General features: G+C 46.9%; 1 protein-coding gene across 3 annotated transcripts in view; it reads right to left on the bottom strand.

Annotated features, from left to right (window-relative positions):
- The window catches only part of tacr1 (tachykinin receptor 1), a 32,755-nt gene that overhangs the window by 3,891 nt on the left and 9,795 nt on the right, over positions 1-19,069 (bottom strand). For 2 of the 3 annotated variants that reach the window (XM_062960971.1, XM_062960970.1), the window contains exons 2-4: positions 8,339-8,533; positions 1,776-1,926; positions 544-740 (exon numbers count right to left, since the gene is read on the bottom strand). In XM_062960971.1, coding sequence (XP_062817041.1) covers positions 544-740; positions 1,776-1,926; positions 8,339-8,533 — 543 coding nt within the window. The remainder of the gene's footprint in view (positions 1-543; positions 741-1,775; positions 1,927-8,338; positions 8,534-19,069) is intronic. The other variant, XM_062960973.1, reaches the window with a different exon arrangement.

Here is a 19,069-nt window from a genome sequence, read left to right as displayed (position 1 = left end):
AGACTCTATTAAACCCTATTAGTGCTTTCCCTGGACCCTATTAAACCCTATTAATCCATATTAGTGATTTGCATGGACCCTATTAAACCCTATTTGTGATTAGTGTGGACCCTATTCAACCCTATTAGTGTAGACCCCATTAAACCCTATTAATGATTAGCATGGACCCTATTAAACCCTATTAATGATTAGCGTGGACCCTATTAAACGCTATTAGCAATTAGCATGGACCCTATTAAACCCTATTAGCAATTAGCATAGACCCTATTAAACCCTATTAGTGCTTACCTTGGACCCTATTAAACCCTATTAGTGATTAGCGTGGACCCTATTAAACCCTATTAGCAATTAGCGTAGACTCTATTAAACCCTATTAGTGCTTACCTCGGACCCTATTAAACCCTATGAGCACTTAGCTTGAACCCTATTAAACCCTATTGGTGCTTCCCTTGGAGCCCATTCCACCCTATTAGAGCCTGCCTTGGCCTCAGGGTGGAGGGCACGGCTGTAGGCAGCGCCAAGGAGAGCTCCGGCCAGTCTCACCTGTCATTGAGGCAGCAGTAGATGATGGGGTTGTACATGGTGGAGCTCATGGCCAGCCACAGGACGGCCAGGTAGACCTGCTGGATGTAGCTGTGTTCGTACCACTCCACGTGGATGTACTGCAGGAGGAAGTAGACGTTGAAGGGCAGCCAGCAGACCGCGAAGGTGCACACCACCACGATCATCATCTTGACCACCTGTTGGGAGGGAGAGGGACACGAGGTGATGGCCAACTGGGACAGACAGGGTCAAGGACAAGGAGGCAAAGCCCTGTCCACACTGTTAAACAGTTGAAGGCCCAGGCAGGATTTTGCGGGATACAACCCTGGAACAAGGGTTGCAATGCTGAGACCCATCTTGTTGCAAGACTGGACCCATCTTGTCGCCATACTGGGACCATCTTCTTGCAATACAGGGATCATCTTGCAATACTGGACCCATCTTGTTGCAATACTGGGCCCATCTTCTTGCAGTACTGGGATCATCTTCTTGCAAGACTGGCCCATCTAGTTGCAAGACTGAGCCCATCTTCTTGCAATACTAGACCCATCTTGTTGCAATACTGGGCCCATCTTCTTGCAGTACTGGGATCATCTTCTTGCAAGACTGGACCATCTAGTTGCAAGACTGAGCCCATCTTCTTGCAATACTGGACCCATCTTGTTGCAATATTGGGCCCATCTTCTTGCAATACTGGGATCATCTTCTTGCAAGATTGGACCATCTAGTTGCAAGACTGAGCCCATCTTCTTGCAATACTGGACCCATCTTGTTGCAATATTGGGCCCATCTTCTTGCAATACTGGGATCATCTTCTTGCAAGACTGGACCATCTAGTTGCAAGACTGAGCCCATCTTCTTGCAATACTGGACCCATCTTGTTTCCAAGAATATGAGAAGAGATGTCAGTCCCAGGCAATGGGGGTCTTATCTACACTGTCTCTTCCCTAGGGAAATACAAATATAACCTGCCTTTTCAAATAATAATAACAACAAAAACAACAACAACAACAGGCCCATCTTGTTGCAAGACTGTGTCCGTCTTGTTGCAAGACTGGCCCAAGATTATTATTATCATATAACTCTCAGAACTTGATCCCGCAGAGCCGTGGTGGCGCAAGCGGGGTCCGAGTGCCTTCCTTCCGAGTGGAGCTGCCCCTTGAAACGAGGCCGGAGAGATGCCACGTGTTCCGATGCCCAGACTCCGCCCCGGTCCCTCTCGGGCCACCCACCTTGCGCTTGGCGGAGACCTGTTCCTGGTACCGGTCGGAGGAGTCGCCCGGGATGCCGCTGGCCCAGAGGGTGATGCCCACCTCCGCGTAGGCGCAGCCGATGACCGCCAGCGGGAGGACGTAGCTCAGGCCGGTCACGCAGAAGTGGTACCTGCAAGGAGAGGCCGGGCGTTACGTTTCGGGGGCTTGACCGAGTGCGACTTGTCCTAGATCGACCACAGAACCCCAGGGTTGGAAGAGACCCCGAGGGCCATCCAGTCCAACCCCTTCTTCGCTAGGAATCTATGGCTCTAGGATCATGCGCAAGACGTGGCAGATGGGGCTCCAGACAGACCATTTCGGGGCTTTCCTTGTGCCGTTCCGAACACGCCGGTCTGCTCCTGCTCTGAGCCATCTGTCCCTGTTTTTATTTTCTCCTTCTTTGTCTCTCTTTTGGCAAAGGGTGGGCACCAATTACTCCAAACAGAGCTGGAATTTACAGGTTGCAAACGATGCTGGTGCCGTGGGCTATTTGGGGTGGCCACAAGGCTGTAAATAACATGGGGTACATTGTAGAATTAATGCAGTTTGGTACCATTTCAACTGCTCTGTCCCAATGCAATGCAGTCATGGGAGCTGTAGTTTCACAAGGTCCTCAGCCTTCCTTGGGTGCATCTACACTGCAGATTTAATCCAGTTTGATGCCACTTCAACTGCCCTGGTTCAATGCAGTGGAGTCTTGTGATCTGTAATTTGGTGGGGTGCCATTACTCTTTAGCAGAGAAGGCTCAGGATCAGGTCAAACTACAACTCCCGGGATCCCACAGCATTGAGCCATGGCAGTTAAGGGCGATGCCAAACTGTATTAATTCCGCAGTGTAGATGCACCCAGAGAAGTCTCCGGACCTTGGAAAACTACCATTTGCAGGATTCCATTACATTGAGACATGGATATTCAAGTGGTATTAAACTGTATTCACTCTAGTGTAGATGCACCCTTAGAAAAGACAGTAATTCCAAATATTTGTTATCATTCAAAATTTTGAACTATGAATTTGAAATTTGCATTCCATTGGTAATCTCAGAACTTGTTGACTTGAACCAAGAAGAAGAGAACGCAGGCTTAGCTTCTCACTCTAACACAGCGTTGCCTGAACTGCCTTTAAGGTAAATAACTTGTTGTTTTAATAGACACCCAAGAAAGCATGACGTCTCTCGTGAATTTTCTCCCCAACTTCCCACGTAATCTCTCAGCCCGGCGTAATCTATTTTCCGCTCTGTTTGGCAAACAAAGACTTTTGTTGATCTCCGTAACGACAGGTGATTTCTCCTGGGAACCCTCCTCATCACTCAGCTCTTCACTCAATTCCTTATCTGCTGTTACTACTTCTGGCTCCTCGGACTGGCCTTGAGGCCCTGCACTTTCCGAGCCAGTTTTCTCACAGAGAGAAACGTAATTTCCCAGACCTGAATTTCCCCCATCACTTTGTGACACAGGAAAGCCCATAATCCTCTCTAAATCATCAGTTAAACCATCAGCCTTTGGTTGATCTACAACAGTATTATGTAATTTAGTCTATGTATTTTGGCCGTTCTGCACTCCGCCTTGAGCAACAAGGAGAGACGGGTAACAAATAAATATAACTATGATTAATATTAATATCTTACTACTAGCCTGCGTTAAAGCAATGTGGCAAAATACCATTTTAGGACGTCAAAACAGGGGAAAGCATTGGCAAAGCACCAGAAATACAGGACAGGAGCGATTGAGACAAAACCATGGAGGCAATAAGAAAGCGTCTCTTTCGCAGGCTTTCATTCAACTCATTGAAAAGAAAATTGAGCGCAGAGAAAATTGAGCGTTGCACCTTGCCGTGATGCTCCAAGTGGCACCCGGTGCGTCTTCCGTGGGAGGCAAAGAAAAGGCAGCGGCAAAGAGGAGTCACTGCAGAGCCAGAAGCAAGCGGGTGCCATTCGCGCCTCGGGGGAAAGGGGAGCGGCTGCGGAGCACCTGCGCATTGATGCGCCTGCCGCCTTCAACGCCGGAGCAGCACCCTTCATCGCCTCGCTTGGCACTCGTGGAAAAGCACCCAAAGCGTGCGCCTTTGTTGGAAAGGACGCAATTGCAAAGCAAGGAGGCACCTGCCTCTTAAGGCAAAATAAAGACATTGGGAGACTTTGGAAAACAAGGGCGCAAAGAGGCGCAAAGAGGCCGAGCTCATTGGAAGCTCAAGGGGTTGAGGAAACGGGCCTTGGCTTTTAGAGAGTTGTATCAACACCAAAGAATGAATGCAGTCTGACACCAGTTTAACTCCAGGTAATGACTTTGCAAAACTACCTGTCATGCTCAGGTAAAGTTACCACACATCTTTATTGTTCAGAATACAAGAATTTTGCAATCTTGTTTGCTCGTTGAGTTGCTTCTAGCTCTTGGTGACCTCTTGGACCATCCCAGGCCAGAGCTCCCTGTTGGCAGTCATTCAAGGCCGAGCCGGTCCCTTCGAGGATCCCACCCACCCACTTTGCCCTTGGTCAGCCCCTCCTTCCATTTTGCCTTCCATTTTCCAGAAGTTGGAAAAATGTTAAAATTGCCTCTACTGTCTGTCTGTATATGTCGTATGTCTAATAATGGCACTGACTGTTTGCTATGTATATGTACGTTGTGATCCATCCTGAGTGCTCTTCGGGGTGAGAACGGCAGAATCATAGAATCATAGAATAGTAGAGTTGGGAGAGACCTCATGGACCATCCAGTCCAACCCCATTCTGCCAAGAAGGAGGAAATCGCATTCAAAGCACCCCCGACAGATGGCCATCCAGCCTCTGCTTCAAAGCCTCCAAAGAAGGAGCCTCCACCACAATCCAAGGCAGAGAGTTACACTGCTGAACAGCCCTTCTCACAGTGAGGAAGTTCTTCCTGATGTTCAGGTGGAATCTCCTTTCCTGTAGTTTGAAGCCCTTGTTCCCTTGTGTCCTAGTCTGCAGGGCAGCAGAAAGGAAGCTCCCTCCCTCCTCCCTAGGACTTCCCCTCACGTATTTGTACATGGCTATTATGTCTCCTCTCAGCCTTCTCTTCTGCAGGCTAAACATGCCCAGCTCTTTAAGCCGCTCCTCATAGGGCTTGTTCTCCAGACCCTTCATCATTTTAGTTACCCTCCTCTGGACGCTTTCCAGCTTGTCAACATCTCCCTTCAACTGTGGTGCCCAGAATGGGACACAGTGTGAGTCCAGGTAAAGTGGTCTGACCAAGGCAGAATAGAATAAGGGGGAGCAGGACTTCCCTGGATCTAGATGCTATACCCCTATTGATGCAGGCCAGAATCCTGTTGACTTTTTTAGCTGCCGCATCACATTGTAGGCTCATGTTTAACTTGTTGTCCACGAGGACTCCAAGGTCTTTTTCGCACACACTGCTGTCAAGCCAGGCATCGTCCCCCATTCTGTATCTTTGATTTCCATTTTTTCTGCCGAAGTGAAGTATCTTGCATTTGTCCCTGTTGAACTTCATTTTGTGAGTTTCGGCCCATCTCTCTAGTCTGTCAAGATCGTTTTGAATTCTGCTCCTGTCTTCTGGAGTGTTGGCTCTCCCTCCCAGTTTGGTGTTGTCTGCAAACTTGATGATCGTGCCTTCTAACCCTTCGTCTAAGTCGTTAATAAAGATGTTGAACAGAACTGGGCCCAGGACAGAGCCCTGCTGATGGCACTCCACTTGTCACTTCTTTCCATGATGAAGACGACGCATTGGTGAGCACCCTTTGGGTTCGTTCGCTTAGCCAATTGCAGATCCACCTAACCGTAGTTTTGTCTAGCCCACATTTTATTATTTATTTATTTATTTACAGTATTTATATTCCGCCCTTCTTTCTCACCCCGAAGGGGGCTCAGGGCGGATTACAATGAACACATATATGGCAAACATTCAATGCCAACAGACAAACAACATTCAGGTTTTTAGACAGACACAGAGGCATTTTTAACATCTTTCCAGCTTCACGATTCCGGCCACAGGGGGAGCTGTTGCTTCACCGTCCATTGGTGGCTGTTCTTCCTCATTCTTTTCTTCGTGAGCAGTTTTATGGTGCTGTAGATTAGTTAAATTAGCCTCCCGCATAAAGCGTCCCTAAATTTTCCCTACTTGACAGATGCAACTGTCTTTCGGGGCTGCTAGGTCAACAGCAAGCCGGGGCTATTTTTATTTTTCTTATGGTCGGAGGCTTAACCCGACCCGGGCATCGAACTCATGACCTCTCGGTCAGTAGTGATTTATAGCAGCTGGTTACTAGCCAGCTGCGCCACAGCCCGGCCCCCAGATTTTACTAGTTTGTTTGCCAGAAGGTCGTGGGGGACTTTGTAGATTCCCCTTTTGCTTTGGCTCTGTATTAAGATGAATGTATGATGCAAATCTAATGATTATCCTGATTTTGTGGAGGCTGTTTAGCCCAAAAAGCAGAGCATTGCATTCAAGTCAATGGGGCCTATTTCTCTGTATTCCTTGGTCGCTCTGCTCCGGCAGCCAGGGCAGAAGAAACAGAAGAGTTGGCGACTGCGAGCATCTGTTTCCATTGATGCTTCTTTCCGAAAGCGCTGCTTCAGTGCGCTGGCCTGCTGGATCCCTTCGCTGGCAGCTCTTTGCCTTCCTTATTTGCAAGCGGTGACGGCCGTTTAATGAAGCCAAGGGGCTTAGTCTCGATCGCCCACAAAAGAGCCAAACCCGGCTTAGCCGCATCAAATACCCGCTCAGAAGTTCATCGGTAATTACGGTTTGCAATCCTCGGTTTGCAGCCAAACGAAGCCTCCGGGGCCCCAGAGGAGGCGAGAATGCATGCGCCCGACACCGAGCATGAGTCATGCGCTGAATCTTTCTCCTTCAATGGGTCCAAATATGTTCATATTGGAGCCAGCAGGGTTGCGCTGCGCATAAGAAATATGCGATTCCTGCCTCTGAGGCTTCGAAAGGAGAACGGCTCACTCTTCTGGGTTCAATGACTCTTAGGAACGGACAGGACAAGAGCCTTTGCACTTTATTCTGGATCATTTTGGGGGTGTTTTCCTTTTCCTTTGCACAGAAATACATGTTTCCTTGTGCATGTTTCCTTTTGCATAGAAACCCATGTTCCTTTGGTGTTCCCTTTTGCACAGAAAACACCAAAACAGGTCAGTTTTGCCCCAAAATAGATGACTTGTGAAAAGCACGAACTCTACATCATTCCTGTGAATTTTAGATCTATACCAGAACCACTGCATAAGTCTTTCCCTACACTAGAGAACCATACCGTCATGGAATAATTATAGAGTTGGAAGGGACCCTCAAAGGCCATCCAATCCAACCCCCTTCCGCCATAAAGGAGGGCATCAACAGGAATGCTCAAGAAACTGATTAAAATATGAACAAATTAATAATAATGTACAGTAGAGTCTCACTAATCCAAGACTCGCTTATCAAAGGTTCTGGATTATCCAATGCATTTTTGTAGTCAATGTTTTCAATATATCATGACATTTTGGTACTAAATTTGTAAATACAGTAATTACTGCGTAGCATTACTGCCTATTGAACTACTTTTTCTGTCAAATTTGTTGTATAACATGATGTTTTGGTGCTTAATTTGTAAAATCATAACCTAATTTGATGTTTAATAGGCTTTTCCTTAATCTCTCCTTATTATCCAGCATATTTGCTTATCCAACGTTCTGCTGGCCCATTTATGTTGGATAAGTGAGACTCTACTGTATATTGTCTGCTATCTTGATTACACTGCAGGCCTATACCTGCACCAAATACCTTCCGCAAATGATGCAGGACATCAATAGGAAAAGCTACATGAGTTGAACATCTGTTTGCTGAAAGGAAGCCCTGGCCAGATGTCAAGGAAGCAACTTTATGCTTGTCTGTCTACACATGTAATCTGACATTCTGCCAACGGGAGAAAGCAAATGAGGAATACAAATGAGAATCCCGACTGGGGAAAGCGGCGGACGGAGTGGCCTCCAAATGAGCAAGGAGACCAGGGCTGCATGTTGCAACATGTCATTGCACATGCTTCCCATCACGCCTGAGCCTCCCATGCCATTGCACAACAGATCCCATCATCCTTAAACTTTCCATATCATTGCAAAATGCTTCCTATCACACCTGAGCCTCCGGTGTCATTGCACAACAGATCCCATCATCCTTAAACCTTCCATATCATTGCACAATGCTTCCCATCACGCCTGAGCCTCCCGTGCCACTGCACAACAGATCCCATCATCCTGAAACTTTCCATATCATTACAAAATGCTACCCATCACCCCTGAGCCTCCCGTGCCATTGCACAACAGATCCCATCATCCTTAAACTTTCCATATCATTGCAAAATGCTTCCTATCACACCTGAGCCTCCGGTGTCATTGCACAACAGATCCCATCATCCTTAAACTTTCCATATCATTGCACAATGCTTCCCATCACGCCTGAGCCTCCCGTGCCACTGCACAACAGATCCCATCATCCTTAAACTTTCCATATCATTACAAAATGCTTCCCATCACGCCTGAGCCTCCCGTGCCATTGCACAACAGATCCCATCATCCAAGACGCTCACGTGATCTCGTAGGTCCGGGTGGTGTTTTCGGGCCAGTCCACCAGGCAGACCACGCGGCCGGGCAGCTGTTCAGTGGTGGCGTAGTAGCCCTGCGGGAAGGACAGCAGCAGCGCCAGGGCCCAGATCACGCAGATGAGCACCTTGGTGGCCGCGGCCGAGAGGCGGGGCTTCAGCGGGTGGATGATGGCCATGTACCTGGAAGGACGAGGCAGAGAAAGGCGGCAGGGGGTTAGAACGGGCTCGAGGGGGAAGAGGGGGAAATCTCAGGCCCTTCATGGAGTTGGAGGTGATGGAGATGGAGGAGATGGAGATGGAGATGGAGATGGAGATGGAGGAGACGGAGATGGAGAAGATGGAGATGGAGGTGATGGAGATGGAGGAGATGGAGATGATAGAGATGGAGATGGAGGGGATGGAGAAGGAGATGGAGGTGATGGAGATGGAGATGGAGGTGATGGAGATGGAGGAGATAGAGATGGAAATGATAGAGATAGAAGAGATGGAGATGGAGGGGATGGAGAAGGAGATGGAGGTGATGGAGATGGAGGTGATGGAGATGGAGAGAGAGAGAGAGAGAGAGAGAGAGAGAGAGAAATGGAGATGGAGAGAAATAGAAAGAGATAGAGATGAGATGGGGATGGGTGGAGATTGATGGAGATGTGGATAATAACAAAAATAAAACTTTATTTATATCCCACACCTATCTCCCTGAGGGGACTTGATGGAGATGTTAATGGAGATGGAGACAGAAACAGAGATATAAATGGAGATTGAAATAGATGAAGATGATGAGAAGATGGATACAAAAATGGAGATAATGGAGATGTAGAGAGAGAGAAATAGATGGAGATGGAGAGAGATAAAAATAGAGATAGAGATGGTGATGGAGAATGAGAGAGAGAGATGAGGGTAGGCGGAAATAGATGGAGATGATGGAGGTAGCGATAGCAAGATAGAGAGACAGAGACAGGTTTCTGGACTGTAATTCCCATGAAGCCTAAAACTTGCCAAGAATGATAGAAGATGGAGAGAGAGAAATAGATAGAGATGGAGATGATGGAAATGAAAATGGAGATGATGATGGAGACTGAGATGGAGAGAGATATATAATTATAGAGAGATATATAGAGACAGATGGAGATGATGATGGAGATGATGGAGATCATGAAGATGGTGTTAAAGATAGAGATATAGGTTTCTAGTCTGTACTTCCCATGAAGTCTAAGTCTTGCCAAGGATGATAGGAGTTGCAGTCTGACAGTTGGGGTGGGAAACACAAGAAGCCAAAATGCACTTTTAAGGGTCAGGCTTCTTTACGCATCAGCTCCCATCAGCCCCAAGCAGGAATGGATGATGGCAGTTGCAGTCTGAGAGATCCTTAAGCTTCAGGGCCTGAAGATATACTTGGATCTTTATTCTGCGTATTTTGATATATATATATATTGCATTTTAATCTGTGTATTTTATAATGTCTTTTTAGCAATGCTGTCAATCTTCCACAAGAAGAGGCGAGTAAGAAATAGAATTATTATTATTATTATTTCCAGGGTTTCCACGAGAGAGCTCAAAAATATCAAAACCAAGCCCTAACGGTTCCAGACAGAAAAATGGCAGTCTAGTTCTTTAAAGAGCTCAGTGCTATGGGATGCTGGGATTTGCAGTCTGGCGAGGCACCATCTCTCTTTGGCACATAAGACCATGGGAAACTGCAACTCCCACGGTTCCACAGCAAAGAGCCGTGGCTGTCAAAGTGGAGCCAACCTGCATCCATTCCAAAGCCAGCCGTTCAGTGGGGTTTGTTTTGCTCTTGCAGAGTGATGCATCGTGTTATGCGCTGCGTGCAAAGTCAGCCTCAGGCGCCGGGAAGGACTGGAGGGAAGCACATGCACACACACACACGCACGCACACACGAACATGTGCACAAACCAGCATCGAGCCCGGTGCGCTGATTCCAGCCTTTATCAGCCTCCCCGCAGCTAATCCATCTTGTTAATTATCCATTGTTCTCGACGCCTCCAACAGATGGGCCCCGGAATGTGCCTTGACAATCCCATAAATCTCCCGGCGTCACTTCTATGCGCAAACAGGCGAGAGGGTTTCGTGTCCGGCTTCCTTCAAAAGGAAACTTTTGAACATTCGTGGAATGGAGGCAGCTTGATGCCACTTGGACGGCCACAGACCCATGGCGCGCTTTGGCAGAGAAGGCCCAAGGCCTTGTGAAACTACAACTTCCTTAGCACTGGTTCGTGGTAGTTCAAGTAGCGCCAAACCGCATTCGTCCCACAGTGTAGATGCTCCTTTGGACACCACTTGTACTTCCATGGCTCAGTGATATGGAATCCTAGGAGATATAGTTTTGAGCCTTCTCTGCCAGAGAGAAGGCACAAACTACAACTCCCAGGAAATGACAACTTCCAGGAATTATGACTGTAGGAAACTATGCTCAGGAAAGTACAACTCTTAGGAAACTACGACTCCCAGAAAACGACAATTCCCAGGAAATGACTATTCCCTGGAAACTACGAGTCCCAGGAAACAATGACTCCTGGGAAGCTATGACTGTCAGGAAATGACTCTCAGGAAACTACAATTCTCAGGAAACTATGACTCCCAGGAAACTACTACTCATTGAGTACTTCCTCATTGGTTGTCAATTGGTTAAATTAGCCTCTCCGCATAAAGCAGTACCTAAATTTCCTACTCGGCAGATGCAACTGTCTTTCGTGCTGCATAGGTCAACAGCAAGCTAGACTATTAATGGTCAGGACCTTACTCCAACCTGGGCTGGCTTCCAACTCAGTAGTGATTTATTGCTGCTGGCTACTAACCAGCTGCGCCACAGCCCAAAATAACATGTTAACATTGTGTTCCAGCTGCAGGAACATTTTTGTTTGGCCCTGAATTGGGGCTCCTTTTGGGGCCCAATGGAGGACTCGAGGGCCACCCCCATCTCCCCAAAGGGCCACACTACCCACCCCATGGTCCACACGGTCCCTACATCTGGGTCTGAAGGTCGAACAAAGAATGGGAAATGGGAACCTTGAGCGTAGAAGGGAGACAGTTTCACTCCCTGGTTGATTTTCCACTTTGCTTGATATAGTTTATTTGCTCAGCCGCCTGTTTATTTGGCCTGGCTCTCTTCCGGGGCTTCACAATGAAAAGTTTGAGGATATGGCGGCAATAACGAACCAGTTGGAGACGGAAAAAAGAAACAGAGCTCTTTGTTTCTTGGGGAAGATGGAAGACGGGCCGAAGCCTTGACGAAGTTGGGAAGAAGGCGCATTGGCTTTGCCTCTTGGAAGAAAAGTGAAGCAATAAGAGAGGAAAGTAAGGGCTTTCGAGCTGCCTCTCTCTGTGATGCGCCAGACCAGCTGCCCAAAGTGGAAAGGTCGGCCAACGCAGGCCAAAGCTTCTTGGAGTTTTATTTATCGGAAGGGCTGCCAGCCAAGCGCAGGATCCTGGTCCGCCCGATCTGCTCCCTCCAGGAAAGACGCATCACGCTCCGGCGACAGCACTTTCCCTCCTTTCAATAATTGATATGTGGGTTTCTCTGATTTCCATGACAACGGAGTGTCCCTCAAGTGCGGCATCTACACATCCAGACGGCTCTGGCCGCAAAACGGAGGGAAGCAAGCGGCGGAGGCCCAAGGAGCCGAGGAGGGATCCGGACCAAAGAGAAGGGGAAGTGGGGCGCCCGGCACCGGGCAGAAGAGGCCAGGAAGGGCCCGAAGTCTGCACAGGACGAAGAATGCCCGGAGTAAAGTCTAACCCAGTGGTTCCTGATGCTGCGACCCCTTGACACAGTTCCTCACGTGGTGGTGTATTTCTGTGGCTCTTAGGAAGCTGTTTCTTTATTTAAGGCATTGGCGTGCTGGCTGATATCCAAACGGGATGGGCTGGAGATGTCACTGCCTTGGTCCTTTCGTGGCTGGCTGATACTTCCCAGTAGATGTCAAGCGGTGCATTACCGGCTAAGCAGTATAATTTCTCACTGGTGTCGAGCATAGACATCCTGTGATAATGCGACATGTGTCATTAAGAGCTACGTCCACTGTTTTAACGTGGTGAGATGTATTCCACACTGGGCATGCACATTCAGCCGCAGAGTAGCAAAACGCAAGAGCAGAGGTCTTCACTGTGCCTGGTTGTGATCCCCAGGTTGTGCCAGTCAGCTTACACATGATATTATTTCTAGTGCCCACGTTTTGTTTGTTAGTCAAGCAGTGCTTTTTGTAAGTCAGCGCACGGTCCAGAGTGACTCCCAGGTGTTTTGGTGTGGTTCAATGCTCCAGTGGGATTCCTTCCCAGGTCCTCCTCAGAGCTCAAGATGCTTCTGTTCTTAAGCTGCATTTTAGATGGGTGAGAAATCTGCTGATTTTCCCTGTCATAGACAATAAGAGCACCTAACACTTCAGAGAGCTTCTGTTCAAGCCTTTCAAAGTTCCCTGCTTGGGCGGTGATGACATGATCGTCAGCAAAGATGAAACTATCTGTCCCTTCTGGCTGTGGCTGCTCATTTGTGTAAATGTCAATGAAACATGGATGGAGCAAACATGCTTCCTTCTGTTTCCGTCATCTGCTTCTCGGCCCTGGGACTCAACAAAAGAGCTCCTGTTTTGTAGCAGATTTCCTATGAAGCGGGTGAGGTGGTCGTCCTTTGTGATATTATCAGTTTTTCTAAGGAGAAGGCGGTGATTGACAGTGTCATAAACTGCTGACAGGTCTATGAAGACATCTCCTGTAATCTGCTGGCTTTCAAAACCCTCTTCTATGTGCTGAGTCAGGTTCAACATAAATCAAAAACAACAGAGGAATTCAATGATGATAATATATTATTTTCATCTCATGCACTTGCCAGTTTGCTTTGTATCATATTGCAGTTCTCGTTGGTATTTTATTTGGCTAATTGGTTTTACAATTGTACATGTTTTATTACTCCTTCCACTTCAGGATGTGTGTGTGTGTGTGTGTGTGTGTGTGCACATATACAGTCAAGTCTCCACATTCGCTAGGGTTTTGCAATTAAGAGACTGTAGATCGTTGCATGCATTTTGCAATTAGAGATTATGGATCGGCAGGTGCATCGTGCAATTACACATTGTAGATCGTCGTGGGCATCCTGCAATTATAGTCAGCTACAGAAGGGAAACGATACCGCTCTCCAGAAGGGAAATGCAAGCGGCTTCCTTAGAGGTGACAACCAAAAGATCCGATGCTCCGCCGGTACACATTCTGTCACAAAACTGTGGGAAAGGCCTCTAGCGCATCACTTTCGGATGTGTGTGAACCACAGTATTAAAAGTGAGCAGCCGCAGATGGCGTTTGAACCTCATGGGAAGATTTCAAAGAGGGAATGACATCTAGCAGAGATCCAACGGGGTGGCGAGCGCCGGGTGCTAAATATAGCAAAGCCGAAGTCCCCTCGCATTGCACGGAGGCGACTCATAAGTAAATGCACCAGGGATTGCAAGAGCCTTGGCCACCTGAGCACGAATGGATGGTTTGCCGGGATCCGGGGACGTATCCACCGCCTGACTCATGCTCTGCGTGTGCCACAATCCTTTCCACGGAGACGTCCGTGGCTCACGGCTGAACCCCACAGCGTTTCCCGGGCTCTTTGGGAAATGTTTCCACCAGGTCCATTCATCCTCCTGCCTGTCATTGTAGTGCATTTTCAAAGGAGCAAAAGGAGGCTTTGCTTCAGCCAAGAGGCCAGAGTAAACGCATAGAGTCATTGAACGATACAATCCCAGAGTTGGAAGGGGCGGCCAAAGGCTATCCAGTCCAACCCATTCTGTCGTGCCAAAGACACAATCAAAGCATTCCTCATAGGTGGCCATCCAGCTTCTGCTTAATAATAATAATAATAATAATAATAATAATAATAATAATAATAATAATAATTTATTTTTATATCCCGCCCCATCTCCCCAAAGAGACTCGGGGTGGCTAATAGAGCTGAAAGGGGCACCCAAAGGCTATCCAGTCCAACCCATTCTGTCGTGCCAAAGACACAGTCAAAGCATTACTCATAGGTGGCCATCCAGCCTCTGCTTAATAATAATAATAATAATAATAATAATAATAATAATAATAATAATAATAATAGACTTGGAAGGGGCAGCCAAAGGCTATCCAGTCCAACCCATTCTGTCATGCCAAAGACACCATCAAAGCATTCCTCATAGGTGGCCATCCAGCCTCTGCTTAATAATAATAATAATAATAATAATAATAATAACAACAACAACAACGACTCCTAGCGTTGGAAGGGGAATTATCTCTCCTGAAGCAGACTCAAAGCGGATATGTATCTATTATTATTATTATTATTATTATTATTATTATTATTTCCACTCCGCTTTATCTCTCCAGAAGGAGACTCAAAGCGGCTTAACATAAAGGCCTTTGTGTGCAATTTAAAATATACAAATACGCAAACTTTAAAATAGAATTCAATATAAACAGTATTTAAAAATTCAGTTAAAACCATGTTCAAAGAACAGATACGACACCTGACTTCTTGCAAACAAATGCCACTTGTAACATCTCATTGCTGCCCTTGTCATTTCCTTGTCCTTGGACTGGAATGAATAAGTGTGTGTGTGTGTGTGTGTGTGTTGCCGTTGGCTTTCCTGCCTCTTGAGGATCTCCTGCTGGGAAGAAAATAGCAGACTTGGTGACTTCCTTTGGGCTTGCATTGTGCAGAAAGATCAATGTGCTTTTTCTATGGTTTTGCTCTGAAGATGCCTTTACTGAGCAAAGCAAACACTCCATAAATTCCATTGGGTTGTCGAAAGCTTTCACCGCCAGAATCACTGGGTTGCTGTGAGTTTTCCAGGTTGTCTGGCCATGTTCCAGAAGCATTCTCTCCTGACGTTTTGCCCATATTTGTGGCAGGCATTCTCAGAGGTTGTGAGGTCTGTTGGAAACTAGGCATTAAGTGGGAGATATAGCTTTTTGTGGAAGTGGCACCCCAGTCAACTACACGCATGCATATTTTCACTTTTATTATGTGTATAAGTACAGTAGAGTCTCACTTATCCAACATAAATGGGCCAGCAGAACGTTGGATAAGCGAATAGGTTGGATAATGAGTGATTAAGGAAAAGCCTGTTACACATCAAATTAGGTTATGATTTTACAAATTAAGCACCAAAACATGTTTAACAACAAATTTGACAGAAAAAGTAGTTCAATACGCAGTAATGCTATGTTGTAATTACTGTATTTACGAATTTAGCACCAAAATATCACGATGTATTGAAAACATTGACTACAAAAATGCCTTGGATAATCCAGAACGTTGGATAAGTGAATGTTGGATAAGTGAGACTCTACTGTACTATACTATTATATTGTACTATACTAAATTAATACATTAATATATTAAAACAGCCCATGAAAGATTTTGCAAAGTGAAAATGATCTGGTGCTAGGAAACCAACTTTCCACTTGTATTTCCCATTGTATTTTCACACAAAGTGGTCCCTAAAAGTCTTTGCAAAGTGAGGCTCGTTCTCAAGAATTGCACCCAGATCCTTGTTTCTCCTTTGAGGATGTGATAGAAACTATTTATTTATTCATTAGCAACATTTATATCCTGCCCTTCTCACCCCGAAGGGGACTCAGGGCGGTTTACAAGTATATAATATATACATACAATATATTATATTAAACGACTATATTGCAATATAGCCTTTCGGAAAGCCTGCAAAACCTTTCTCTTCCGACAAGCTTTTGATGGGTGAAAAACTCGGGGCTATGTCTGTTTTTATTGTTATTATTGTTATTTTAAAGCTAATTGTATTGTTTTAATCTATTTCTGTAAACCGCTCCGAGCCAAACTGGGAGTGGCGGTATACAAGTCTAATAAATAAATAAATATTAGTAATATTGCATGTAATATAAATATACAATTATAATAGTGAATTATAATTATTATTACATTGTATTGCATCATATTATTAATAATAATATGGAAGAACAGGGAACTAGCGTCCCAACGTGATCCGCTTCGCTCCCGTCTCTCGCTGTACTTCAACCATGAGACGCTGAGCTCAGTTGGGTTGGATCATTAATAAGGCTCTTGGGAGAAGTTAACGTGAGTCTAACGGTAGTCAAATGGTGGATGGGCCACAAGAGCCTCACGGGAGGGAGGGAGGGAGGAAGGAAGGGAGGGAGGGAGGGAGGGAGGGAGGAAGGGAGGGAGGGAGGAAGGAAGGAAGGAAGGGAGGGAGGGAGGAAGGGAGGGAGGGAGGGAGGGAAGGAAGGAAGGAAGGAAGGAAGGGAGGGAGGAAGGAAGGGAGGGAGGGAGGGAGGAAGGGAGGAAGGAAGGAAGGAAGGAAGGAAGGGAGGGAGGGAGGGAGGGAGGGAGGGAGGGAGGGAGGGAGGGAGGAAGGGAGGAAGGCAGGCAAGTGCTCTGTCCCCAAGGCCAGGAACTCAGAAGCCAGTTGGCGCCAGAACCGAGAAAGGGCTTCTCCTTGGAGGGAAGGGCTTGTCTAAGACATCCGTGGCCAGAGAGCCCATAAAAGCCTTGACCAGTGACCTGTGAGCAGGAGGGAGGGACTCCTGGGACGGAGAGCGCATCAGGAGGGAAGCCACAGTCCCAGCCTGTTTTCTCTTGGTCGGGCCTCCTCACCTGGAATGACCCACGGTCCGGTCTGGGCAAAACAAGGAAGCCATTCAGCGCACAGAGAGAGGCCGCATAGCACCTGCCTTGAAAACAATCCATGGGATGTGATGCTGCAGCGAAAAAGGCCAATGCGATTGGAAAGGGATCTTGGGGTTCTTTGTGGATTGAACACTGTGGTGCTGCAGCAGGAAAAGGAATATATAACAGTCCATGGGAAGGAGACCTAGGGGTCTTCGTGGACAGAACATGAGCCAACGCTGTGATGCTGAAGCAAAAAATGCCAATGCGATTCTGGGCTGGATCAATAGGATATATATTTATACATGAAGGCACCTGGCTTGACAATAATCCCTGGGAAAGGGATCTAGGAGTCTTAGTGAACTGAACATGAGCCAACGCTGTGATGCTGCAGTAAAAAAGGCCAATGCGATTCTGAACCACATCAACAGATATATAGCTATACTATAATGAGAGACAAGGAACCCTGGTGGCGAAGTGCATTAAAGCGCTGAGCTGCTGAACTTGCAGACCGAAAGGTCCCAGGTTCAAATCCTGGGAGCGGAATGAGTGCCCGCTGTTATCTCCAGCTCCTGCCAACCTAGCAGTTCGAAAATATGCCAATGTGAGTAGATCAATAGGTACCGCTCCGGCGGGAAGGTAACAGCGCTCCATGCAGTCATGCCAGTGGCCACATGACCTTGGAGGTGTCTATGGACAACGCCGGCTCTTCAGCTTAGAAATGGAGATGAGCAACAACCCCGAGTCAGACATGACTGGACTTAACGTCAGGGAAAACCTTTACCTTTTACCTATAATGAGAGACATCTGGCTTGAAAACACTCCATAGAAAAAGGCTCTTAGGGCTCTTTGTGGAATGAAGATGAGCCAACACTGTGATGCTGAAGCAAAAACGGCCAAAGAATATGGTTTAATGGATTTTAATTGAATTTCTTAATACTCTTTATATTGAATTCTGTTTTAGTGTTTGTGTATTTGTATATTTTAAATTGTATTCAAAGGCTTTTATGATAAGCCGCTTTGAGTCTGCTTTGAGAGATAAAGCGGCACATCAAGCTTGGAGCCTTGCACTATTATGCTCTATGCTTTGCACAGAAAACAATACTTGCTTGGCTCATACCATTGCACAGGCCCACAACCATTGCACAACTCCATCATTCGGTGAAACGTCTGCCTAATGCAATGCACGCAGTAACATGTATAGTCCCATGAAACATGGCACATGTGTCTTGGCACATCAAGCAAGCATGGTGCAGCGCCTGGAGTCTTGCATTATGACGTTCTATCCTTTGCGCAGAAAAGAATACTTGTGCAATGTTGCTTGGCTCATGCCATTGCGCATGGCCCTGACTATGAATGTTTGGGAGGACGTTCAACAATGTTGAGTTGTCTGGAGACCAGGGTTCGAGTCCCAGCCTGGCCATGGAAATATTATTATTATTATGTTTATGTTTATTTAGGTGCCACAAAGGAACCAGCCAAAGATCCAGGCTGATAAAACCTCGCCCGATTCTTCAAAACAGGATCCAGATTGGCGGAGGGAAGGGAAGCGTTCACTCAACGAGACGTATTCCAGCGGGCATCACGTCTCAACGCGCTTCCTTCCCACCCGAGATGCCCGAAGCAACTCCCATCCTTCCTGCTTTGCTCCGGCTTTGAAGGCAGGTGGAAAGATGCCAGGGGCCCGATCCCACGGGGCCCTTTTCCCGTTTGCTCCCGAAATAGCCCCTTCCCCTGAATGCCATCGCAAAGCAACAGGCCCTGCAGAGGAGGAGGCTTCCCAAAGCGCCAAATGACTCGCTTCTAAACAGGAAAGAAGTGGCTCCGAATAATAATAATTCGGGGAACCAGATGCACAACGACTTGGGTGCAAAATATGCACAGAGTTTATACAACGGCAGGCAACGCCGTGGCCACTTCCAAAGTGAGCGCATGCCTCTCTACTTGGTATTCGGAGGAGCTTCCGTGCGCAGCCAGCGAAACCTGACATCTGTTCGCAGAGGATGGAACACATTCCTCTTGACCTGATCGGGAGACAATGGCAGGCCCGCGGCACATCCTCCGGGAGAGAGCAAGG

Source organism: Anolis carolinensis, unplaced genomic scaffold (assembly GCF_035594765.1).
Source record: "Anolis carolinensis isolate JA03-04 unplaced genomic scaffold, rAnoCar3.1.pri scaffold_8, whole genome shotgun sequence".
In the NCBI taxonomy this organism is placed as follows: Eukaryota; Metazoa; Chordata; class Lepidosauria; order Squamata; family Dactyloidae; genus Anolis; species Anolis carolinensis.
This window is presented reverse-complemented; position numbering and strand designations above follow the sequence as displayed.